The sequence below is a fragment of the Pongo abelii genome, chromosome 2 (assembly GCF_028885655.2).
Source record: "Pongo abelii isolate AG06213 chromosome 2, NHGRI_mPonAbe1-v2.0_pri, whole genome shotgun sequence".
NCBI lineage: Eukaryota > Metazoa > Chordata > Mammalia > Primates > Hominidae > Pongo > Pongo abelii.
In genome coordinates, this window is record NC_085928.1 from 170,261,578 (window position 1) to 170,288,963 (window position 27,386).

The window sequence follows — 27,386 nt, forward strand, 5'->3', positions numbered from 1 at the left end:
TGTAATCCCAGCTACTTGGGAGGCTGAGGCAGAGAAATGCTTGAACCCAGGAGGCAGAGGTTGCAATGAGCTGAGATTGCGCCACTGGACTCCAGCCTGGGCGACAGAGCGAGACTCCATCTCAGAAAAAAAAAATGTTCAAACAACTTGATATTTCCTACCTGGAAAGACACGGGGAGTGTATGCAATCATTAATCTCTCTTTTTTTTTTTTGAGACGGAGTTATGATTCTCCTGCCTCAGCCTCCTGAGTAGCTGGAATTACAGGTGCCCGCCACCACGCTCGGCTAATTTTTGTATTTTTAGTAGAGATGGGGTTTCAGTATGTTGGCCAGGCTGGTCTCAAACTTCTGACCTCATGATCCGCCCACCTCAGCCTCCCAAAGTGCTGGGATTACAGGTGTGAGCCACCTCGCCCAGCCGTCATTAATCTTAATCTACATCTACTTGTCTATGTACACCGACATAGTAACATTATAATTCTGGATTTATTGTTTGATCAATATGAGGATTGTGAGAAGAATTAAGATACCTGGTAAGGATGTGAAGAAACCGACTTTATAAAATTAAACCTATTCATTAGTAAAAGGTAAAGCTTTACAAATAATGTTTTTCTCTTACTCTACGGCATTAATTTGTTAAATCAACTTTCCCTGGCATCTGTATGCATTATGTATATTAAAGCTTCAGTGTACACACTTTCAACTAAAAATAAAAATTGTTAAAAAAACTGTCACCAATTTTAATACTCTAAACCAGAGAATTAAAAAAAAAAAATTTAGTTGATCTATTACTGTTTACTATTGTTTGTCATCAAGTTAAATTTGATTAACACGGACTACTCAATAGTAAAAATTCAAAATAGAACCCCTGTGTAAGTTGTAAAATCTAAACACGTCTTCAAAATTCAACTTACCTGGCAGCTTGAACTGCACTTAATTGAATTCCTTGGTTATCACTTGAAGCATTCTATAAAAAATAAAATAATTCATGATGTAAATATATAACGATTAGCTGTTGAGGACAAGAAATGCAAATGAAGAGAGGGAAAAAATCCAACTTACTTGAACAATAGCTTCTAGAGAGGTATTTTGCTGGGAAAAAAGTTAGAGAAAACTCAGTTAAAAAGTCACCTTAAAATTCTTTTATTAATGTGAAATCTTTCACTGGTACTTTAAAGTTACCAGAATAACAATAACAATAACTTACCACTCTATAATCACCATCTATATCAGAGTCTTCACAGATATCTTCATGTGGTACATTCCTTCTCTTTAAGAGATGTTCATCTCTTTTATTCTTAAAAAAAAAAAAAAAAATCAAATAGAGAATTTGAGTTAAAAAGAAAACCTGAATACTTTCATACAAAGCTCAGGCAATCCTGTGCCTAAAAACTGAAATATGAAGTGCCTTTTAAAAGTAAAATTCAAATGTAAAAAATTAAACCAAACTGTGAATTAACCACTCACGCAACACTAATTTAAGTCCCAATTCCCAAATATTATATTTTTAATGAACCGTGAACTATGTAAAAACAAACAAAACAAAAACAGAAGTTTGACTAAAAAATATAGTGTACAGTTTAAGCCAGAACCAAACACAAATATTTATTTAAAAGTACTAAACCATTTTATACATGATCTGGGAGCTCCTCTTTACCACCTAAAAGCAAAGTCAAAGCAGAAGTTGGGCAGTTCAAAGTTAGACAAAAACCAACAATGTCTTACAAAAATCAAGGGCCATTTCAACTTCACTTAAAATGCTTGGAGCAAATTTATAAATATATTCTCAACTATAATACTTAAAAGTTGAAGAAGTTTGCAACAAGTTCTTTTCAGGGACTTACTACTGCCCATTAATAGCAGAACTATTTAATACAACTGTATCTCAATGACTTATACTTTAAGTTCTTTATATCTGTTTTTACATAATGAACAAGTTACAAGTTGTATCCTTTCAACTTCAAAAGCTTGTCAAATTTAGTCAAAATCTCTCCTTTTTCTAAAGAAAAATGCTTAGCAGTTGAGATTTTAAAAAGTTTAAATTTAGTAAATAAAATTTAGTTATATAATAGGTTATACATTTTACATAAAAACATAATATATATTTGGCATCTTGTATATAATGCTACAATGTTGTTAGAATTATGCTTAGAAGTACCCAATATTAATCAGACTCACCTTCCTTAATTCAACTACAACTTCATTTCGTTGTCTTCTCATAGTCTACAAAAAAATTACAGGAAAATATTTTTTAAATCACCTCAAATTCCATTATCCAGAGAAAACCACTATTAACATTTCAATATACACCTCTAATCTTTTCTTTTAGCCATATGGATATAAAGTCAAATCTTACTCATAATAAAAATCATACTGTGTAGATGATTTTCAATCTTCATTTCCCATTCATATTGCAAAACATGAAAAATCTCTCTGAAATTATTAATACAATATTGGCTATATCACAATTTTAAAAAATATAACATAAGGTTTATAAAAATACAGAAGTACAAAGAATAAAAGAGCCCATAATCTCACCCCCCATATGAACCGATGATATTACAAAAAATAACACATGTACAAGATTAGTAAATTCAACTGTTTTTTATAAAAAAAAAAAAGCGAAAAAAAGTCAAAGGAGCCCTTCTGCTTACCCACAATTTCCTTATCTCATAGAAAACACTGTTAGATTTACCATGATTCTGACACGTCTATCTATCCTGTTCTTTACCTTGTTTTGGTTTACTTTGTTTATAGACCTTAGAGATATTCCATGGTGGTGCATAAATACCTATTTTATTATTTTTCATGGCCACCCAATTATTCTATGACACACCGTGGCCATTCTTTTACTTTTAAACATATTTTTCTCATTTTTTAAGTTACTTACTACAGGGATGTGTGTTCACTGTAAAACATTCAAATGTTCAGAAACAATATAAGTTCAATCTGTTTTTACATACAGGTTCACCTTATTCTTTCTAATGACTGTGTATTACGTAGAGGTAACAACTCAGAAAGTCATACTAGATGTCTAATAAATATCACAAACTTAAATCCAAAACTGAACTTTTGATCTTTAACATACTCCACCCGCCATCTCAGCAAATGGCAATTCCATCCTTGCAGCTGCAAAGACCAAAAACCTTGGAGCCATCCTTGATTATTTTTCTCTCACATTACTTATTCAATCTGTCAGCAAATCCTGTTGGTTCAACCTTCAAGACATACAATCCAAACACATATCACTGCCTCCTCTACTATTCTGGGCCAACACCATTATCTCTCAACTAGATAACTGCAAAAGTCTCCTAACATGTAGCCCTCCTGCTCTTACCCTCTATCTCCCTCCAGAGTCTATTATAATGACAGCAACCAGAGTAATCCTCATAGGGAGTCTTAATTTTTATGTGCCATGGACTCCTTTGGCAGTTTGGTATAATCAATGGATACCTTCTCAGATAGTGTTTTTAAATAGACACACACACTATATATATATTATATATATGTTATATATAATATATATAATTAATTTATATATAATATATAATATATAATTTATATTATATAATTTATATATTTTATATATAACATATAAAATATATATAATTTATATATAACATATATGTTATATATAATATATTATGTATTATATAATATATATTCTATATGATATATATTCTATATGATATATAATATATATCATATATAATGTATTATAAAATATATATTATATTTTATATTTACAGCTCTTTTTTTACATTTACAGCTTTTTTTACATTTATGTATCAAGATAGTTTCCTTTGTAACTAAATATATATATTATATAAATTATATATTATATTATATATAAATAAATATATATAATATATGTTATATATTATATATTATATTATATATTAATTTATTATATATTATATATTAACTTATATATAATATAAGATATATATAATATATATCTTATATTATATTAATATTATATATAATATATAATATAATTATATATTATATATAAATATATTATATATTATATATAAATATATATTATATATTATATAATATATAAATATATAATATATTAATATATTAATATTATATATAATATATAATGAATATATTATCTATAATAAAATATATAATATATTATATATAATTATATAATATACTATATATGTTATATATAATATATAATAATTATATATGATATACAATATATTATATATATTAATATATATTATAGACTATATAGTATATAATATATATGTAATATAATATATATTACATATATTATATATATTTAGTTACAAAGGAAACTATCTTGATACATAAATGTAAAAAAAAAGAGCTGTAAATATAAAAAACAAAGTGTAATGTAAGTGCTTCTTTATTATCACATTAAATGGGATCTAGCAGTGGGTCTAAAACTACTATAATTTCAAAGTAATGATGACCATAAATGCAACAACGAGGTGATTTTTATTGGTGGTAACAAAGTCACAGGTAATTCTAATATTACTATGGTTAACTGGCTACACTGAGTGAAGGAAACACTGCTTAATTTATAAGTTAGTGAAAATAAAGACGTAATTTCTTCTAAATTCCAGAGGCCCTCCTGAATTCTACCCATAGACTCCAAGGAAGGAAAGGTCCAAGGACTCAGTAAAAAATATATTGCAAAAAGCCAGATCATATCATCCTCCTGTTCAAAAATATCCAAAGACTCTCACATGCTCCACTTTGGACTTAAAAGCCCAGTCTTTACAGTGGCTTACGTCCAGTCAAATCTTCCCACCTCATTCCCTCCCCAAATACCACTGCTTGGACTTTAGCTCCTACCATTATCTTCATTCATTCTGCTGTACTCACACCAACTTTGCTATTTCTCGAACACACTGGAAAGTCTCTTGCAGCAAGGCCTTAACTAATACACTATACAGTAAATTCTCAGAAGATGGACTCCAAAGTCAAACTGCCTGGGTTCAATTTTTTTAGCCATACTAATTACTAGCTCTCTGCACTTCAGTTTCCTTATCTATAAAATTGGGATAGTAAAAACACCCTCTTCACAGGACTGCTGTTAAGGATTAAATCAGCTAAAATATGTAAAGTACTTAAACTGTCCCTGGTACACAACAGTGTATGTGTTAGCTTAGTATTACTGCTGCTGCTATTTCCTCAGTTTGGAATGCTCTTCCCCTACTACCTGCAGTGCTCAGTTCCTTATCTCTATGGGAAGGCTTTTCCCTTCCTGACCATCTGCCAACTCTCCATTTGGGTACTTTCTCTCTCTCTCTCTCTTCCCTGCCTTATTTATCTCTATACCATTTATCACTTTCTAATATACTATGTAACTTTATTTGGTACAGATATAGATTTTTTAAAACACCAGGAGTCAATTTTAAAATAATAAAATAGGCTGCAAAATGAGTAAAAATAATTAGCTAAATACTACAGTAAGTGTTAACATCTGTCTCATTTAATCATTATAGCCTTACGAGGCATGAATAAAACAACCCTTTATTTCTTTTTAAAAATAAGAAAACTGAGGCTTACAGAAGTTAGATTGCTTGTCCAAAGGTGGCTAGGATTACAACCCAGACAGTCTCACACAAAGCCACTTAACCACTAAGCCATATTGTTTTCCACACTTCTCGAAGTCAGAGTTCAAGTGAATTGGAGAGCCAATGGTTCACACTAAAGCAAAAGTACTATTACGAACACAATGAGCTTTGCATAATATCACAATATGAAATCGATAAGCAATTCTAATAACAAAAAACTATGACCTATGTCTCAGGCACAGAAAATAATATCTGTAGGATGCATTACTTAAGACTGTTCAACAAATAAATAAGGTAGACTTCTGAGGGACTGGGTATTTCCAGTGTAAGGAAAGTTTTTATTAGCAATCACTTCATCTAAAGTAGCAGGATTAAGGTATAATGGGCTTTAACTTCTTTTCATTAGAGCAAACTATTAAATAAATCCCAAACAACTACATACTGCATATTTACATAAATGTTTTGTTTACTCCAAAAAATTTTCTCCCATTATATTACATCTTATTTATTAAATCCGGAGATTTATGAAAAATTTTCTTTTTCTTTTTTTTTTTTTTTTTTTTTTGAGACGGAGTCTCACTTTGTCGCCCAGGCTGGAGTACAGTGATGGGATCTCTGCTCACTGCAACCTCCGCCTCCCGGGTTCAAGCAATTCTCCTGCCTCAGCCTCCTGAGTAGCTGGGACTACAGGCTCATGCCACCATGCCCGGCTAAGTTTTTGTCTTTTTAGTAGAGAAGGGGTTTCACCGTGTTAGCCAGGCTGGTCTCGAACTCCTGACCTCATGATCCACCCGCCTCGGCCTCCCAAAGTGCTGGGATTACAGGCGTGAGTCACCACGCCTGACCCGAAAGATTTTCTTTTTACTTGATACTCATTTGTTACAACAAAGTCTGGAGGTTTTTTGATAATTTGAAACTACTAATAAAGTATTTATCAAACCAACTTAGCACTGTAGTAACAACATAAGACCAGGCTATTACCACTTTCACAGAAACTTTGCAAAATAAGAGATTTGACAATCCCTTTATTATAGAGCAAGAGTTTTCTTTTCCTCTCCAAGGTAGAGAATGAATGAACTGGTAGAAAGACACCCTATGCACCACAGCCTGGCAGCATTTGGGCATGTTTTTTACTCCAAACAATAGTTGTTCTTTGGGACCCCATGAAAGGGATATATAAGACTTCTAAGCCTGTCCTTAAAGAGCAGGCTTTGTATACTACATGAAAATATATTAGGTGTGAATTCACATGACTTACACTGATGCAGTAAGCAGTGGTGTCAATTAGAATTCCAGAAAGCTGACAAACTGGCCAAAGGCTTATGTATAGGCCAAAGAGCTATATATAAAGGACAAAGACTGTAAGTGGGGGAGGTTGAGGACTGCTGCTGCTATTTCCTCAGAGGAGGTGGGTAGAGTTTAGGCAGACCACTCAGGTATTTTATATTTCTTTGCTTGTCAAACAGTTATAAAATTATAAATTCAGGCAAAAGGGGATAAGAAATTGACAAAAAATTTCAAGCAAGTCAAAACAGAATGCTAGCTCAATTTAAAAGGAATGCAGTTTGTGTACTTAATGAATATTTACTATGCATCCATCCCTGTGTTAAGCACTAGGGATTAAACACTTTCCCTGCTTTAATGAGGTGTAGATTCTAGTATTTTCTTTCCACTTAATTGATACTTAATTTCCAATTAGTGGCTACTTGATTCCTGCTAATTTTCAAGTCAGTTTTACCAACACATGGTTTTTCTTTAAAGCCCTAAAAATTGTTAATTTAAAATATGATATAGTAATTACTGTACAATTTTGGATATTTTAAATTTTCTTGAGCAAAGTTAGGATTTAGTTAGGACTCAATCTCACTAGAGAAAAAGGTTAAAGAAAATTCTTTCTAAATAATACAAAGATAAGAAATATAATGCCTTGATTTTATTTCACCCAGCCTGACTTTCATTGATACCTTAGGAAGGTTAATACTTAGGTAACAGCACTACCAAAAAAAAAAAAAAAAAAAAAAAAAAAGAAAAAAGAAAATAAGAATTAAAAAATTTGTACAGGCACGAGAGATCTTCTGTGTGGTGACTAGGATATATTCTAAAACTGAATTGTGATAATGGTTGCACAACTATGAAAATTTACTAAATACCATTGAATTCTACACTTAAAATTGGTGAATTTTATGAGAGGTAATAAAGCGGTTCTTAAAAGTTATACACACGCGCGCGTGCACACACACACACACACACACAAACACACGCCTTCCCTTCCCAACATGAGTTAACAGTATTACTAATTTAGAGCCTCCTGGAAAGCATTCATTCAAACATTTATTAATCACCTATTTGCCAAGCATTAGAAATACAAAGATGGACCAGACACTGCATATCTATGCCCTTAAGGAGGTAGCACTCTTATGATACAGAAATATAATTTAGTAAAATAGTAATAAGGCCCAAACTTAGCAAACAGCAAGTGCCAAACACCGTTGTAAACATGTTACTTGACTGTACTTATTTAATACACGTATTAATAACATGCACACAACGTACTTTGACAGTAAAGAGGGTAATTACTAAAGATAACATGTAAGCTTAATTTTTAAGACTGAACGGCAATCTATTTAGAGAAAGGCATTCCAGGTAGAAAATATAGCATGTACAAAAAGACAGAACTATGAAAGATGGCATGTGTGGAATCTGCTGAAGAATATCAGAAGCCAGAAATGAACAGGTAGGCAAGGAGACAAATCAATCGCATAACATAAAGCTAAGCTACACTTTCTAGAGAAAAGTGAGTTACTGGTGATTTCAACCCAAATTATCATCACAACCCAAACACATTTGGTAGGTAAAACAGTTGTTCAACCCGATTACATGGTGAACCAAAAGCTAAAATAGCGTAACTAGAAAAGTATGTTTTCCTATTTCTTATTTCTCTCTCTCTGCAGCAGCAGCCATCACATGGTGCTTATTCATGCCTTTGTCAAATAGTGTTTATGTTGGCAAACTGCATGTAATTAGCAAATAAATTACATTATGACAATAAAAGGGAAAGTTTAAATGCCTAACACTGTTAAATGCTTACTCAAGTGGGTCAATAATTAATATCTCCTAAGGATAAAAACCCATATTACAATCCTTCATTTAGAAAAGTTCATTTAAGCAGTAAGTTTAGTTCAAATTTTCAATCTGTAGATTTATTTCTCAGAGGTAGCACTTATTAACACCAGTATTAAAGGCCTGAAGTTCTACTAGTGATGGGCAAAAGTCTTCTCAAGCAGAATCAAGTTTTTATCTCTTTAAGAAGTGATAAGATTAATGGACACAGCATAAGTGAAGAGAAGTCTGAAAATACATTGAGTGTAGGAGGTCAGACTTAATCTAGGCAAGCTATTGGAGCAATATTAAGAAATAATTCTAGTCTATAGATACCATACTTTAAAATGATCCATATCTAAACTGTAAGCATTGAAAATTTATTAGTACATAAATATAATTTTTAAAAATTGCCAAAACGTAAAAAACTGTTAGGTGTTCACTCCAAAGAAAAGGATTAGAGTTTCACTATCTCTTCAACATTCAAACAATAGGAAAATGTATTAAATTAAAAAGTTATACATGTCTATTTGGAAAAGTCACAAAATAAAGAAGGGAAAAATCTGAATTCCCAGAGTTCTCTACATTCTTCTACCTTTTGCATGAGGTTACATATGATAGAAGAGAAAATAAATGCATTCATCTCCCAGGATGGTTTCCTAGTATACGGTTATACTACTCTACTAGCATATGGCTACTAGTCCCAGCTCTACCTTTAATGAAATCATAGGCAAGTCATGACCTTTACGGGTATTAATTCCTTCACTTGTAAAGAGAATTCAATGGATCTCTGAGATCTTTTATGCCTCAAAAACTGTATCATTTTTTTCCCCTGAGACAGAATCTCACTCTGTCGCCCAGGCTGGAGGGCAGTGGCGCGACCTCAGCTCACTGTAACCTCAGCCTGCTGGGTTCAAGTGATCCTCCTGCCTGGAGTAGCTGGGACTACAGGTGTGCACCACCAAGCCTGGCTAATTTTTGTATTTTTGGCAGAGACGGGATTTCACCATGTTGGCCAGGCTAGTCTCGAACTCCTGACCTCACGTGAATCACCCACCTTGGCCTCCCAAAGTGCTAGAATTACAAGTGTGAGCCACCATACCCAGCCAATTTTTTCAACTTTAGAAAACAATGTCAAAAAATATGTAATTGTCATTTGTAGTTACTATACATGGCAATGTAGTTTCTATGCTAAGAATAATGAAAAAGTCATAACTCAAAATTATAAACAATAAAGAGCTATTTTGTAGCTCTGGTACAGTTGCTTGGTGTTTTCATATCTTGCACTTCTCTTGCCTTAAGTTATGCTGTGATGCCAAAAGGACATGGGAATCCTTGACCTTTTTTTTTTTTCCCCAAGATGGAGTTTCGCTCTTGCTGCCCAGGCTGCAGTGCAATGGCGCGATCTCAGCTCACTGCAACCTCCGCCCCCTGGGTTCAAGTGATTCTCTTGCCTCAGCCTCCCGAGTATCTGGGATTACAGGTGCCCGCCACCACGCCCAGTGTGGCATGGTATTTTTAGTAGAGACGGGGTTTCATCACATTGGCCAGACTGGTCCTGAACTCCTGACCTCAGGTGATTCACCTGCCTCGGCCTCCCAAAGTGCTGGGATCACAGGCATGAGCCACTGTGCCCGGCCTCCTTGACCTTTCAATAGCTAGTTTTGGTAGCAGAGACAATTACCAAACTGTGTGTGTGTGTTCGTGTATATGTGCACACTGGCAAAGAGATGGTGTTCAACAGGGAAAGAAAAAAGGTTAGAAATGACCATAGGTTTGGTGAGACACATATAACCTTCTCAGGGATGGGAAACACTGCAAGATAAACTTTCAGAATCACTTATAGAAGGCGACTGAGGACAACCTATAAATAAATCTACTCTAGTAAACAAACACATATGTAAGTTTTATATGAGCACAAAGGAAGGTACTCTAGGATTAATGGGTTATAAGGGAATTGATCAAATGCTACCAAGAATGATCACTTCTCTTCAAACTCCCTGCCAAGATCATGCCAGCTTGGGTGACAGAGAGAGACTTTGTCTCAAAAAAACAAAAAACTTTGAATCCTTAACAGAAGAAATAAAATTTCACAAATTGTTTGAGTGACTTGAAGAAAACTCAACTCATGGGAAAAGACACTGGGAAAAATTACCGAAGAAGAGTAAGAGAAGAAATGAGATATACCCAAATTAAGAAGGTCAATAGAACCCAAGCTTTTATATTACTGCTTGAAGGAATCTGATTTCTCTGCTGATTTGGTACATTTTCAGATGAGAAAAATAGTTCTTTTTTTCCCATTTATAAAACAATACCAAATGTGTAAGCAAGAGAGATTGAGGAACATTTTCCTTCTATGTTATAAGAACATAAAAAACTCAAAGTCATGGTTTTCTTACGGAAAAATTTAAACAAATAGTATTACAGGATTTTGTAACTGGAGAGAACAGAAATCATTTAAACTATTTCATTTTATGGAGAAAGGAACTATGGCCCAGCGACTTCAAGAACACCAAAGCTTAGATATCCTGGATCCAGTCCAATATTCCTTACACTACATCACATTACTTTTTCATTCTAGGTCTACTTCTGTTACATATTCCTTCAAATAAGCTATTTTTCCTTCTCTTTTTCTCTTCAGTGTTTACTTTCAAAATATTCTTTTTCTTTGTGAACTTATGTCAAAGACATTAAACTTAGCAACAGAAAAATCTTCATTGAAAGATAAATTATCGAATTACTTTGCCAAAGCACTATTTTAAAAGCCCTCTAGTTATGTTCACATACTAAACAGATGTATGCATGTGCATAGGAAACCATTCACCCAACACATGTTCACTGACCACAAGTGTTCTGAGTGTTAAGGAGAAAACAGAAAATGACAAAATCTCTGTCTTCATGGCATTCATTGCATTTTAGTGTGAGAGACTGTAAACAAAGTTAAAATGTATAGTGTGTTTCAGTGGTATTAGACAGAAAAATATAAAGCCAGGAAGGACATTTTTAAATAAAGACCTTGAGAAGAGTGATCAAGCCAGGTGGATAGCTGACATGCAGTGAACAAAGAGGGGTAGGAAATGGAGGCTAGCCACTGTACAGATTTTGGCATTTACTCTAATTGAGCTAGGAAGCCACTGGGGGACGAGCAAAGGAGAGGAGAGACATGTTCTGATTTAAAAGAGAATTACTCCAGCTGCTGTGTTGGGAATATACCACAAGTGCAGTAATCCCAGCAAGAGATAATATCTTGGACCAGAGTGGTCGCAGTGGGGATCATAAAACATGAGTCTGAATATATTTTGAAGACAGAACCTGCAAAATTTGCTAACAGACTGGATAGAACTGTCAAGGAGAGGAAACAATGATTTTACGGTTTTTGATCCAAACAACTGAAGGATGGAACTGCCATTTACTGAGATGGGGCAGACTGACTGATTAGCAAGTTTTTGGGGGTAATATCACTTTTAGATCTAAGTTTAAGGTACTTATAATGCGTCGAATGAGATGTCAAGTAGTCAGTTGAATCTTGAGTTCAAGAAAGAGGCTGAGACTAAAAATATCAATTTGGAAAGTTGTCAGTGTCCAAATATTTAAAACCAGATCACCAGATGAGATTACCTGCAAAATGAGCATAACCTGAGGCACCACAAAATAAGAGGTACAAGACTAAGAGACAAATCAGTTGAGATAGAAGGCAGTCAAGAATCTGTGCAAGGCCAGGCATGGCAGCTCACACCTGTAATTCCAGTACTTTCGGAGGCTAAGGCTGGTGGATCACTTGAGGTCAGGAGTTCAAGACCAGCCTGGGCAACATGGGGAAACCCTGACTCTACTATAAACACAAAAATTAGCTAGGCGTGGAGGTGTACGCCTGTAGTTCCAGCTACTTGGGAGGTTGAGGGAGGAGAATCGCTTGAACCCAGGCGGCGGAGGTTGCAGTGAGCCGAGATCGCACCACTGCACTCCAGCCTGGGTGATAGAGCAAGACTCCATCTCAAAAAAAAGAAGAATCTATGCGAATATGGACCCAAGTGAAAATACTATTTTTTGGGAACCACAATCAACTACATCCAGTGTTGGGGATAGGTCAAATAAGATGAGGATTACTAAACGTACATTTACTTTATAAACTAATATGGTTAATCACCAACCTTTGTTTGGATAAACAAAGGTTCCAATATCGCTCCCCACCCCTCATCTACTGAATTCTGGTCTGTTTCTGCTACCATTTATTCCCATCCCTGCACACTATTTAATATGCTTAAAATACCACTCAAGACTTAGAGCTTCTAACCCACGTCTCATTTATTGTGGTATAGTACTGAACTGAATAAGTTACAAAACTAAAACTGAGCCCTGGTATCTACAAAACATTAAATTTTCTCAAAATGGAAACGAAACTCACTCTCTGGCCCTTCTTTGGTCTCTTAAGCCACACTGCAAAGCAATTCCCATTTCTGGTGATGTTTCCAAGGTGAGCTTTTGACTAAATCTGTGTAAACTGACCATAATGGTTCCCTTCTACTAACTAGTCAGTGGAGTACGTAGGCGACATGTGCATCCCAAATTAACCAATTCTATAAGATGAATTTAAAAAGTCCAACTATGAAATGTCAAATATACAAAAAAATTTCATGACACCCAATGTATTAATGTTATCTTGTCATATCTGCCTTTTTTTGAAGAAATAAAAATCTTAAAGTGTTATGAATACTGCTAAAATCTCCCTTTATTCACAATCCTCTCCTCCCCTTATTTTTCTCTGCCAAATGCAACTATTTCCCTAATTAATTGCCTGATCAGATTCTCATGGGTGTTTTGGTGTTTTTACTGCATATCACCAATTTTATATATTTAGGATTTTTACAGGAATGACACCATGCCACACAAAAGACTACTTTTCAAGCAGTTTCAGGTTTATAGGAAAACAGTAAAAAGTACAGACAGTTCCCATATATTCCCTGCCCCCACACAGGCAAAGCCTCCCCCTACATCAACGACCTGTTACCAGAGTGGTACATTTGTTACAACTGATGAGCCTACATGTACTATCACCCACAGTCCACAATTTACATTAGGGTTCATTCTTGGTGTCGCATACTCTATAGGTTTTAACAAATGTATAATGATATGCATCCATTAGTATCAAACAGTATTTTCACTGCCCTAAAATCCTCTGTGCTCTCCTTATTCATCTCCCTCACCCTCAACCCCTGGCAACTACTGATCTTTTTACTGTCTCTATAGTTTTGCCTTTTAAAGAATGTCATATAGTTGGAAGTATAGAGTATATAGTCTTTCAGATTGTCTTGTTTCTTTTAGCAATATGCATTTAAGATTCTCCATGTCTTTTCAGGGCTTAATAGCTCATTTCTTCTTAGCACTGACTAATATGCCATTGTCTGGATATATCACAATTTATCCATTTACCTACTGAAGGACATCTTAGTTGCTTCTAAGTTTTGGCAATTATGAATAAAGCTGCTCTATGTGGACATAAGTTTTGAACTCATTTGGTTAATTACCAAGGCGTGCTATTGTTGGGTCATACGGTAAGAGTATGTTCAGTTTTGTACTGCCTCTCAAAGTGATTGTACCATTTTGCCTTCCCAACCAACAATGAATGAGTTCCTGTTGCTCCACATCCTCACCGGCATGTGGTGTTGTTACTGCTCTGGGTTTTTTTGTTGTTGTTGGTGGTGGTGGTGGTAAAATATACATAACAATAACAATAAAATTTACTATCTTAACCACTTTAAAATTTAGAAAATTTCAGAAAAACTGTAGTAAAAAACACATAACATAAGCTTTACCATTTTAACTATTTTAAAGTGAGTTCGGCAGCATTAAGAATGTTCATATTGTTGTGCATCAAATCTCCCAAAACTATCCTGGTCTTGCAAAAAACGAAACACTACATCCATTAAACAACTCCCTATCTCCTTTCCTCTATCCCCTGGCAACCATCATTCCTTTTCCTGTTTCTATGCATTTGCCTATTCTAGGTACCTTGTATAAGTGGAATTATACAGTATTTTTTTGTGTGTGTGACTGGCATATTTCGCTTGGCATAACGCTTATTGTTCATCCATGTTGTACTATGTGAGAATTTCCTTCCTTTTTAAGTCTAAATAATATTCCACTGTATGTACATACACATTTTATCTATCTATTTTATACATTAAATAACCTTTTGCTTCCACCTTTTGGATATTGCAAATGCTGCTACTATAAACTAGAGTGTACAAGTATCTTAGTTCCTGCTTTCAATTCATCTGGATATATACTCAGAAGTGGAATTGCTGGGTCATAGAATAATTCTATTTTTCACTTTTTGGGAACCACCATTCTGTTTTTCATAGTAGCTTCACCATTTTACATTCTCACCAATAATGCACAGGATTCTGAATTCTCCACATCTTCACCAACAGTTATTTTGTTTTTGTTGTTTTTATAGTAGTCATCTTAATGGGTGGGAGATGGTATAGTTGTTTTGATCTGCATTTCCCTAATGATTACTGATGTTGAGCATCTTTTCATGCGCTTATTGGCTATTTTGTTTATCTTCCTTAGAGAAATATCTTTTCAAGCCTTTTGCGCATTTTAAAATAGGGTTGTTGGTTTTTGCTATTGTTGAGTTTCAGGAGTTCTTTATATATTCTGGATACTAATCCTTTATCAGATACATCATTTGCAAATATTTTCTCACATTCTGCAGGTTGTCTTTTCACTCTTGATTGTTTCCTTGGCTGCACATCAACTTTTCAGTTTGATGTTGTTCCACTTGTCTATTTTTGCTTTTATAGCTTTGCTTTTAAGTGTCTTATCCAAGAAATCAGTGCCGAGACCAAAGTTATAAAACTTTCTCTATTTTCTTCTAGTTTGCCAGTTTCAGATCTTATGTTTAAGTCTTTTATCCATTTTGAGTTGACTTTTGTATATAGTACAAGGGTCCAATTTCAGTCTTTTGCAAGGTGGATATCAAGTTTTCCCAGCACCATTTGTTAAAGGACTATCCTTTCTCCAATGTGTAGTCTTGGTATCTCTGTTGAAGATTACTTGCCCGAATATGCAGGGGTTCATTTCTGGGCTCTCTATTCTGTTTCACTGTTTATGTCTTTATGCCAGTACCACACTGATTTGACTACAGTAGCTTTGTAATATGTCTTTCAGTCTGGAAGCATGAGGTCTCCAGGCTTGTTCTTTCTCAAGATTGTTTTGGATATTCAGAGTCCTTGTGGTACCTTATGAAGACTGCTTTTCTATTTCTGTAAAAAATGCTGCCATGATTTTGATAGGGCTTGCAATGGAATATTTAGACTGGGTATCATGGACATTTTAACAATATTAAGTTTTCCATGAACATTGGATTGTTTTTCATTTGTGTCTATTTCTTTCAGCAATGTTTTGCATATAAGCCTTTCTTTTATTTGGTTAGGTTTATTCCTAAGTATTTTTTCTGACACTACTGGAAATGAGATTTTCTTAATTCCCTTTTCAGATTGTTCACTGTTAGTGTATAGAAACAGCTGTTTTTTTTGTATGTTGTCTTTGTATCCTGCAACTTTGCTGAATTTATTAGTTCTAATCATTTTTGTGGAATCTTTAGAGTGACTGTGTCATCTGTGAACAGAGATAATTTTACATCTTTGTTATAGATTTGGATGTCTTTCATTTCTTTTTCTTGCCCAACTGCTCTAGCTAGGGCTTCTAGTACTACGTTGAAGAGAAATGCCAAGGGTGAGCATCCTTGTTTGTTTTGTTTTGAAAGAGTCTTATTCTGTTGCCCAGGCTGCAGTGCAGTGGCAGTCACTTCAGTCTCAAAATCCTAGGCTCAAGCAATCTTCCCTCCTCAGCCTTCCAAGTAGCTGGGACTCCATGTGCATGCCTGTATGCCTGGATAGTTTTTATTTTTTCTTTGTAGAGACAGGGTCTTGCTATATTGCCCAGGCTGCTCTCGAACTCCTGGGCTCAAGTGATCCTCCCACTGAGGCCTCCTTCCAAAGCACTGGACTTATATGCATGAGCCAGCACACACTGCCACTGCCTTATTTCTGATCTTACAGGAAAAGCTTTCAGTTTTTCATCACTGAATATGTTGTTTGCTGTGGGCTTTTCATATATGGCCCTTATTATGTTGAGATAATTTTCTTCTATTCCTAGTTTGAGTGTTTTTATCATGAAAGGGCACTGAATTTTGTCAGTTTGGTACTGAACTTTTCCTCCATCAACTGGTATGACTGTGTCATTTTTGTCCTTCAGTCAGTTAATGTGGTGTATCATACTGATTTTCATATGTTGAACCATCCTTGCACCCCAGGCATAAATTCCACTTGGTCATAGCACGTGATCCTTTTAATGTGCTATTGGATTTGGTGCACCAGTATTCTGTTAAGGATTTTTGCATCCATTTTCCTCAAGGATACTGGCCTGTAGTTTTCTTTTCTTATAATGTCTTTTTCTGGTTTTAGTATCAGAGTAGGGCTGGCCTTGAGTTTGGAACTCTTCCATTTTTTGAAAGAGTCTGAGCACGACTGGCATCAATTCTTCTTTAAATGTTTGGTAGAATTCACCAGTGAAGCCAATGATCCTGGGCTTTTCTTTGTTGGTAGATTTTAAAATTACTGTTTCAATCTCCTTACTACTTATAGGTCTAGTCAGATTTACTATTTCTTCATGATTCAGTACTGACAGGTTATGTGTTTTAGGAATTTATCCATTTCATCTGGGTTATCCAAGTAGTTGGCATACAAGCCACACATATCCTTTTGCAATACTCTTTTCTCTACAAAAACATATGAAAAGTAAAAACACTGTCTTACAGAAGAAAATATCAGAATATAGGTACATAAATAACTGCTCTAAGAGTTCAGGAAAGGGAAGATTCATATGAATTGATGTGAGTAGTGAAAACTTAACTGAGTTGTGGAAGTTTAAGTTCTATCTGGAAGCATAAATAAGAAACGGCAAGGTAAAGGGGAGACTAGAAGGTGTTTCCAGGAGAGACCCAACAAAAGCAAATACAGGAAAAGCAGAACTGAATGTTAAATGTGAGGTGGGTTCACTTGCCTGAAGTAGAGAGTCAGAGATGAAGTTAGTTGGATGGGGAGTTATCAACTAAAAAGGTAAGAATTGATTTGGACAAGTAATTTCACTTTTATAACTTTACTAGCATTTATGCAGCAAACACTCAAATATCTGTTAAACCAAATAGAGAGCCTGAAATGCCTAGCTAATTAAGAACTTTTCAGTGCCTCTTAAGAGATAATAGGAAGCCACTGAAGGTTTCTGGGTTGAAAAGTGAAAACAGCAATGATGTTCTGGGAAGTTTACTGAAGTAATTGCATTCTAATGGTTCTCATCTGGGGTGAGTTTGCCACACAAGGGGTATTTGGCAATTTCGGAAGACTATTCTTGGTTGTCACAACTAGGAGGGGGGGATGTGCTACTGACATCTAGTAAGTAGAGGCCACAGATGCTGCTAAACATCCTACAGTGTACAGGACACTCCCCCATCCCCCAACAAATTATCTGGCCCAAAACGTCAATAGTGCCAAAGATGAAAACTTTTGCCGTATTCTAATATGAGTTACTCTCATGAGAATTCAAATTAAGTTCAAATATGTTTGGAAAAATGTACACATGAAAAAGGAAACAATCCAAAAGACTAACAGTAGTGAGAATATGAAAAATTATTTTTATTTTTCCAGAAAGTGTTTTTACAATGATCATGCATTACTTCTATCAAGAGAAAAAATAAGACTTAAAAATTCTGACTTCATCACTATGCAATACTGCACTTGTACTCCATAAATTTATATAATACATAAGATAACCTTAAGAATAAAAATTCTAATTTAGTTACTACTTCTAATCAGAGTACACTCCTGTTTTCTTTAAAAAAAATTTTCATTTAATTCCCTCAAATATTTACTTAAATGCTGACTATATACCAGGCTCTGTAATGAGACTTAAGAATATAGTGGTGTACAAAATAGGTACGTTTCAGGGAGCTTATAGTCTGACGGGAGAAACTAACATTGAGTAAACACACAAATTATCATCGGTGCTCTTAAGGAAAACAGGGGGGTTTAACTTTCAATTAACTTTTTCAGGGATGGCCTCTGTGAGTAAATGACTTTGAAGCTGAGATTCAAAGGATGAGAAATAACCATGTGAATGAAGGAAAGAGACGGGGACTGGAGGCGCAGAGAAAGCATTCTCACAGACAGAGCAGCATGTGTGAAGGGGTGAAGAGGAGAACACCACTAATCTGTTAGTGGAATTAAAAGAAGATAAATGAATGAGAGTATAAGTAACTAAGGGAGACAGTAGAGTGAGACGGAGGAGAAGTAGACAAGGACCAAATTTGGTATGGCCTTGAAGGTCTCAGTAAGGAGTATGGAAACTAAATGTGGTGAGAAGCTAATGAAGCAGGAGAGGTGAGAATTGATTTACTTTATTATTATTATTATTATTATTTTAAAAACATGCAGGTTATTTTATGAACTGGAGAAAGGCAATAGCAGAAACAAGGTAACCACTCTGGAGATGAGACAATAATGATTTGCCCCAGATTATGACAGTGAGTAGAAAGTTAACAGCAAAGTAAGAACGGAGGTGGACATTAACTAACTTAATGTCATATTTACAACCTTGTCTAAAAGAAACTGCTCTTTCCGGGGGTGCTCCTGAAGAAGCAGTCAAACGATGTTACTTCTCATGTGATACCCCTATACTCCTCACACCACAGAAGACTGGTAGTGGGAGTTGGGAAGAAAGCACCTGACTTGGGAAAAGCCAATCCATAAGCAGGCCAGCAGTAGAAACAATCTGCTTCAGCTTGGGCACAGCTTATTAGCTCAGTCAGATTATCTCTTGGTAATTTAACACAGAATTACGTAAAGACTAAGACAGTCAGTAGCAAGGGAAAATAAAACTTAGCAGCTGACTTAGCAGCTGGCAGAGCAGAACTTTGCAGATCCATGAACACCTACCATCAAGACAATCCTACCTGACATGTCTTGGATAATATGAGAACTGGTCCCTGAACTTCCCTAACATCCCTACTTGACCTAGTCTGAATAAGGATGTGTTCCTTGCATTCTTAAAAGCCTAATTCAAAACAAGTCCCCACTAGGATAGGATTTTAATTCTACAGATGCAGAAATGGAGGCTGAAAAAAATTATTATTAAACTTTCCTAATGGCAAATAACTAAAGAGATGCAATCCTAGGTGTTCCCACATTAAAAACTAAGCTTTTGCATAAATCTCAAGGAGATATCAGATACAAAACATTTAGGCTTTTCTTTCTCTTCAAACTTAAGGTATAATACTCATCGTAAATTTGAGTTTAAGAAAGAAACATAAGGAATCTAGCTCATACTGATTGAATTTACCCACAGAGCCAGCTTAAGGCTGACTGAGAGATCTTAGAGATCTGGACCTACTAGAATGTAAACTTCTTAAGAATAGAAACTCAGCCTGCATTATGTGTAACCTCCAATAGAACCTCCAATACAGATGCTGAATAAATATTTGCTTAACAAATGAATTCAATACAGGGGAGGGTAGAAGGGAAAGTCAGTGAAAAAGAGCTGCTTAGAGTTCAGCTGTGACCCCCAAATAGTGGAAAGTTGTCACAACTCCCACTCATCTCTTACGTTTTCTATTGTTGTTTTTAATATTAATATAACAGCTTTGAGATATAATTTACATACCATATAGTTCACCCATTTAAAGTATACAATTCAGTTATTTTAGTACATTCACAAAGTTGTGCATTGAACACCACTATCTAACTCCAGATGACTTTCAACATCACAAAAATCAGCCCCATACCCACTAGCAATCATTCCCCCTTTTCCCTCTGTCCCAACCCCTGGCAACCACTAATTTATTTTCTGTCTCTATGGACTTGCCTATCCTGGACATTTCATATTGTGATTCTGTGAAATATTTGGTCTTCATCCCATTTCCAGACATACAACTTCTAAAATCCTTAAAATCTATGCAGTGATGAGTGTCTTTTGAAGGCTAATGAGATGACTGGTGACTGGGGGGCCCTAGATAGTTTCAGGATGAGGGCTGATCACTGGAAAGACCAAGACATGACTAGAGAACTGGCACTTTCAGCCCCACCCTCCAACCTCTGGGGAGGGAAAAAGGGCTGAAGGTTAAGCTGATCACCATTTGTTAATGATTTAATCAATCATGCCTACATTATGAAGTTTCCATAAAAACTCAAAATGGGTTCTGAGAGCTTCTGGATAGCAGAACACATGCTGGTGCCTAGACGGCATGCAAACTCAGTGCCCCTTCCCACATACCACATCTGACTGTTCATCTGTATCCTTTGTAATATAGTTTATTAAAAAAATCAGCAAACATAAGGAAAGTGTTTCCCTGAGTTCTATGAGCCATTCTAGCAAGCTAATTGAACCCAAGGAGCGGGTAGTGCGAACTCTATGTATATAGCCAGTCAGTCAGAGGCAGAAGACATAACCTGTGCTTGTGATTCCATCTGAAGTCGGGGACACTCCCATGGGACTGAGCTCTCAACCTGAAATCTGATGTTATCTCCAGGTAGACAGTGTCAGAATTAAATTGAGTCAGTGGATACCCAGCAGGTGTCCGTTGCAGAACTGACTGCTTAGCTGGTGTGTGGGGAAAACTCCCATACATCTGGTGTCAGAAGTATTGTGTTGAGTGACTGTATGGAAGGACAGTGTAGGAAAAAGAGTTTTTAATTTTATTTATTTATTTACTATATCCTCTCAAATATAACTGGAATTATAGAATGGGATCTTTTGTGACTAGCTTCTTTCAGGCAGTATGTTTTCAAGGTTCATCCATACCGTTGCATGTGTCAGTACAATAGTCCCCCCCTTATCTGCACAGGGTGTGTTCCAAGACCCCCAGTAGATGCCTGAAGCTGCAGATAGTACTGAACTCTATATGTAGTATGCTTTTTCCTATGCCTACATATCTATGATAAAACTTACTTTATTAGGCACAGTAAGAGATTAATAACTAATAATAAAATGGAACAATTATAACAATATATTGTAAGAAAAGTCATGTGAATGTGGGATCTCTTTCTCTCTAAATATTAATATCTTGTTGTATTGCATATTCACCTAGTTTCTGATCACAGTTGACTGCAGGTAACTGAAACTGCAGATAAGGGTGAACTATTACATTTCATTTTATAGTGGAACAATACTCCATTGTATCTATATACTATACTTTGTGCATTCATCAGTTAATGGGTATTTGGGTTGTTTCCTTCATTTTATTTATTTAAATTATTTATTTTTATTTATTTATTATTTTTAAGATGGAGTTTTGCTTTTGTTGCCCAGGCTGGAGTGTAATGGCCCGATCTCAGCTCACTGCAACCTCCACCTCCTGGGTTCAAGTGATTCTCCTGCCTCAGCCTCCCAGGTAGCTGGGATTACAGGCATGCGCCACCATGCCTGGCTAATTTTGTATTTTTAGTAGAGACGGGGTTTCTCCATGTTGGTAATGCTGGTCTCCCAACTCCTGACCTCAGGTGATCCGGCCCGCCTTGGCCTCCCAAAGTGCTTGGGATTACAGGCGTGAGCCACTGCGCCCAGCCAGGTTGTTTCCTTCTTTTAGCTGTTATGTATAATGCTGCTATGAACACTCATTTACAAGTTTTTGTGCAGACATGTTTTCAATTCTCCTGGATTTATATCTAATTAGTAGAACTGCTGGGTCACATGTTAACTGTTTAACTTTTTGAGGAACTGCCAAACTGCATTCCAAAGCAGCCGTACCATTTTACATTCCCATCAGGCATGTATGAGGGTTCCACTTTCTCCACATCCTCACCAACACCTGTTATTTTCTTTTTATATACTGCCATCCTAGTGGGTGTAAAGTGGCGTCTCATCATGCTTTAGAGCTGTGTTTCCCTAATGACTAATGAGGCGGATCCTATTTTTTATTTGTTTATTGGTCTTAATTAAACTTTTCATCATTGAGTATCCCTTATGTGAAATGCTTGGGAACACAAGTGTTTCAGATTTTGGATTTTTTTGGGATTTTAGAATGTTTGCATAATACTTAGAGATTGAGCATCCCTAATCCAAAATCTGGTACGCTCCAATGAGCATTTCCTTTAAGCATCACGTACATGCTTAAAGTTTCAGATTTTGAAGCATTGTGGATTTCAGATTTTTGGATTTGGATGCTCAACCTGTACTGTCATTGTTTTAAAGCTGGAGAATAAAAAGGAAATTGGGAAAAATTATTCACAACATTAAAAGAAAAAACGTGAATAAATTTAAGGTGTTTGAAACAGCCGATCAACAATGAACCTAATTCTATATATATATCTGTAGAAAAATGAACATCTCCACATAAGTGAACATCTCCACAAAAGTGAAATAAGAAACTAAACCTACCCTAAATAGGTAGGACTATAGGTGTGTACCACCACACCCATCTAAATATTTTTTGTAGAGATGAGGTCTCACTATACTGCCTAGGATGGTCTCAAACTCCCGGCTTCAAGGAACCAAATCCTCTGCACTGTTTTAAAGAGAGCAGGAAAATATTTGGGTTTCACACCTACTAAAGAACCAGGAGTGATGTAACAATTATTTGAAAACCTTAAGGTATTATCTTGCTTGTTTTTCTGGACCAGTAACAGCTTAAAGTGGCTAAAAAGCCAGTGTGAAGAGGCAGAACAGGTGGCAAACAGGACAGGGCCATTCAATACAACCAAGCAGAGACCACTTAACATAGGTCTTTCAGGATAAAACTACTCAACTAAATAAATTTATGTAACACTTACCTCAAGGGTCCAGAAAGACATACTTTAAAAAACATAAAGAGTAGATATGTGCAAACTAAAGTTTTCATTAAAGAACAGGACACTGAGATAGACTATGATTTACCCTCTAATATTAGACAATATGTCCATCACTGAACTAGTAAAAAACATACTATCTTAGGATTCCGACTTTTGTTAGTAAAAAAATTCATGGAATTCCACGTTTGTCAAAATACATCATTAATTAAAATCTAATTTACATTAAGTTTAAAGTAAATAAAAATTTAGGGAAAAAATGACAGGTGACCAAATTTTGTCCAAATAGTAAATAAACAGTAATAGAAAATAAGTCAGCATTTAAAAATTTCTATCTATCTGAGATGAGATCTCATTCTTGTCACCCAGGCTGGAATGCAGTGGCATGGTCATAGTTCACTGCAGCCTCCACTTCCTGGGCTCAAGTGATCCTCCTGCCTCAGCCTCCTAAATAGGTATGACTACAGGTGTGTGCCACCACACCCAGCTAAATTTTTTATTTTTATTTTTTGTAGAGACAAGGTCTCACTATATTGCCTAGGACGGTCTCAAACTCCCAGTATCAAGCAATCCTCCTGCCTCAGCCTCTCAAAGCAATGGGATTACAGGCATGAGCCACTGTGCCTGGGAAAGTTTAGCATCTTTAATAATCAACTTAATCTTGTATTACCAATAAATATCTATGACCTCATATCATTTTCATTCTGGGTACTAAACAGTCTGAATTATAGTTTTCTGATTATATTTACAATCTTTTGAGAAAACAGTGACAAAATCTACATAAAGCATTTAGTAACCCACTTACAACATAGGACTAAAGAAATGAAGTCATAAACTAGTATGTATGTGACAATTTGGCTGAAGTATGTGGGAGAAAGTAGGTTTTCAGGTGACTGTTAAATAAGGGGAATAGGAAGCCTTCCTCAATTTGTATGATGTGGTTTGGATTATGGCACACAGAGGTACAAGAGGAATTTTGTAAGCAAAATGTAATATTGATATGGAACACAGGGGTTTACTTGGATGCAATGTATGACTAAGTAAGTTGGCAGAAATAGTAAGAGGTTCCATTTACTCTGCATGTACTTTATGCTAGGCACTGTTAAACATTTCAAAGGCTTAGACAGAATTAAGTTAGCCTCCATAATTATTAAGTGGAGAAACCAGAGTTCAAACCCAGACCTAAGTGACTCCACAGTCCATGTCTTTTAACCCCTATACTATAAGGTCCTTTAAGAGCCTGTATTAATTAAAAGTGACACTCGCGTGCAAAAGAAGCAATGATAAACTAAGAGAGTGGTACTCAAAGTATGGTCCACGGGCCCCTATGTGGGTCCTGAGACCTTTACAGAGAGTACACAGGGTCAAAACTATTTTCCTAATGATAATACTAATACCTTAAAAAAAAAAATTGTATTAACATTTGAATTGATACCACAGGGGTAAGACCGCTGGTGCTTTAGAATGAATTAAGGCAATGACATCAAGATGCAATAGTAGTCACTGATTTCACATCTAAAATTTGTTTAAAAGTCAGCTCACTTAAGAATGTCCTTGAGAAAACAGTAAAAAATGATAACTTTTATTAAATATTGGCCTTTTTTAATTGTGTGAAAAAAATGAAGATTACATATAAGCCACTTCTGCCGCATACCAACTTCTACTGAAGGACGACTGTCTCAAGGAAAAAGTACTTGTGCAACTGAGTTGTGAACTGACCTAGCCACTTTTTTCATGGAACACTATTTTTACTTGAAAAAACGACTGACAGACAAATTATGGTTATTCGGACTTAATGGTTGGAAGATGTTTTCACAAAAATGAGCAAAATGAGTCTATGGCTTCAAGGATAACCATTTATAGCATTTATTGCTAATGATAAAATTTCAGCTTCCTCCAAACTCGTCCCAGAGGCACAGTAAAAAAAAGAAAAAAAAATTGAGCTTCCGAGAGAAAGTTAGAATTTTAGAAAACTTGTATCCACTACTGTGAACCTGACAGATTCTCAATACTTAAGATTTTTCTGAATTGTGTGGTTAACAATCATGAATTTTTTATTGAATAAAACATGTTAGCATTTGGAAGATGTGCATAACTCAGTGACATAATGTTTTCCAAATAATCCAATGCATGGTGTTACAAAAAGCATCAGTAAAAGATGGGTAAAAGTTACATCTGAAGTGCAAGACAGACCAATAGATTTTAATGTAACAATGTAAGAAAAGTTCACTCATGTGGCTTCAGATTCTACATTGCAACTAATCTTTAAGAAACTACCTCTTGTGGAATTACGGTGTAGTATCACTTAATCTCCATAATTATCCTGAAAAGCCTATGAAAACATACACACTTTTCTTTTTCAACTGTCTGTGTGAAGGTGGATATTCTTCACACACTTCGACCAAAACAGTGTATCACAAAAGACTGAATGCAGAAACAGATGAGAATTCGCCTGTCTTAAGCCAAACATTAAGACCCGAAAAAAAGGTTCAACATGGCCATTCTTCTCACTATGTATTTTTGGTTTTGAAAAATGTCCTTATTTTATAGGTGTCAATATATAGTTCTCATATTAACCATAGAAAATGGAAGAACTCCAACCCTGTCTTTTACCAAACCTAAACAAAAAGCACAAAAAACAAACTGTGTTTTCTAGTGTTTGAAAGTCCACAAGTGACACACAATTTCCAAAAACCCCTCTGAGAAAAAAAGAAAACATTTACTGAATACCTATTATACCCTGTGGACTATGCTCAGTGCTTTCACATAAAACCTTTTCATCAAATTTGAGACTGGCATTAAGGCTGAAAGAAGTCAAATGGAGGAAATATGGTAAAGTACAAAAAGAACAGACTCTGACACACCTGAATTAAAATCATTCCCTTGAATGTTATCTTATTAAATCAAAAGCACAAGAGTTTCTTCTTTAAAATTTCTTCTTTAAAATAAATTCAATATTTATAAGATTGAGAGAAATGTAAATACAATTAAAAGCATATACAGGAGGTGCTCAAAAAGTTCCCTTCAGTCATATTCCTCTCTTCTGTTCCAAAACTAAATCAGCAAGTAAGTACCAAAATCAGAGATCAAGGTTAAATCTGATGACATGCTCTTGTTTCATTCATCATTATAGGCCTCAAATAGATGAATGCTACTCCAGAAAACATTTAAAAATATTTTAAGGACCCACAACCACTATCAGGTATTAGAAATCAATGTTTAAAAACTACCTTTGCATTTTTTTTTTCTAAAGTAGCTTCATTCTTTGAAATCTAAATCACTCCTACAATTCTTCCCAATCTTGTATATTCATTTGACATACTTAGTGACTATGAAAAATAAGGGCATCTTGGTATCTCCAGGAAAACTAACAATGAAGCAATTCGCAAACTGGCTACCTTGTAAACCAGGAAAGTTGGCAGGAAGCACAAAAACACTCATTTAATTCCTAACTATATTTCTATCAGATATTTCATATCGTCACATGCTTGGACGATTATGTGAAAAATTAGACAGTAGTTATTTTAAGTATAGTAAATATGTTCCAAGATTTGTGGTGAGAGAGATCAGTCTCTAAAAGTTAACAAGACTTAATACCTTAACAATGCTTTTCACTCTGTACACTTTAACAAATCACCGAGGCTCTTTCAAAACAAAACAGCAGATCAATTTATTAAACTCTTGCCAACCAAGCACCTCTTTTTAAAAAAGTTCAAGCTGACTTCATATTTTGTGTTTGTGTGGATAATCACAAGTTTCTAATTATGCAGCATTTTAATATTCTTTTATATTTAAGGTAAGTTGTTTTCTTAAACTTGTGTTTTTAAAAGATCTAGTTATATTTTATGCTCTATTTGAACCTAGACAGTCAGAACTTTCATAAGA

The 27,386-nt window shown here is 35.2% G+C and overlaps 1 protein-coding gene across 1 annotated transcript in view; it reads right to left on the reverse strand.

The window, feature by feature from the left end:
* The window catches only part of KPNA4 (karyopherin subunit alpha 4), a 65,214-nt gene that overhangs the window by 33,551 nt on the left and 4,277 nt on the right, over nucleotides 1–27,386 (reverse strand). The window contains exons 2-5 of the mRNA XM_002814246.6: nucleotides 2,180–2,224; nucleotides 1,209–1,298; nucleotides 1,064–1,093; nucleotides 916–968 (exon numbers count right to left, since the gene is read on the reverse strand). Coding sequence (XP_002814292.1) covers nucleotides 916–968; nucleotides 1,064–1,093; nucleotides 1,209–1,298; nucleotides 2,180–2,224 — 218 coding nt within the window. The remainder of the gene's footprint in view (nucleotides 1–915; nucleotides 969–1,063; nucleotides 1,094–1,208; nucleotides 1,299–2,179; nucleotides 2,225–27,386) is intronic.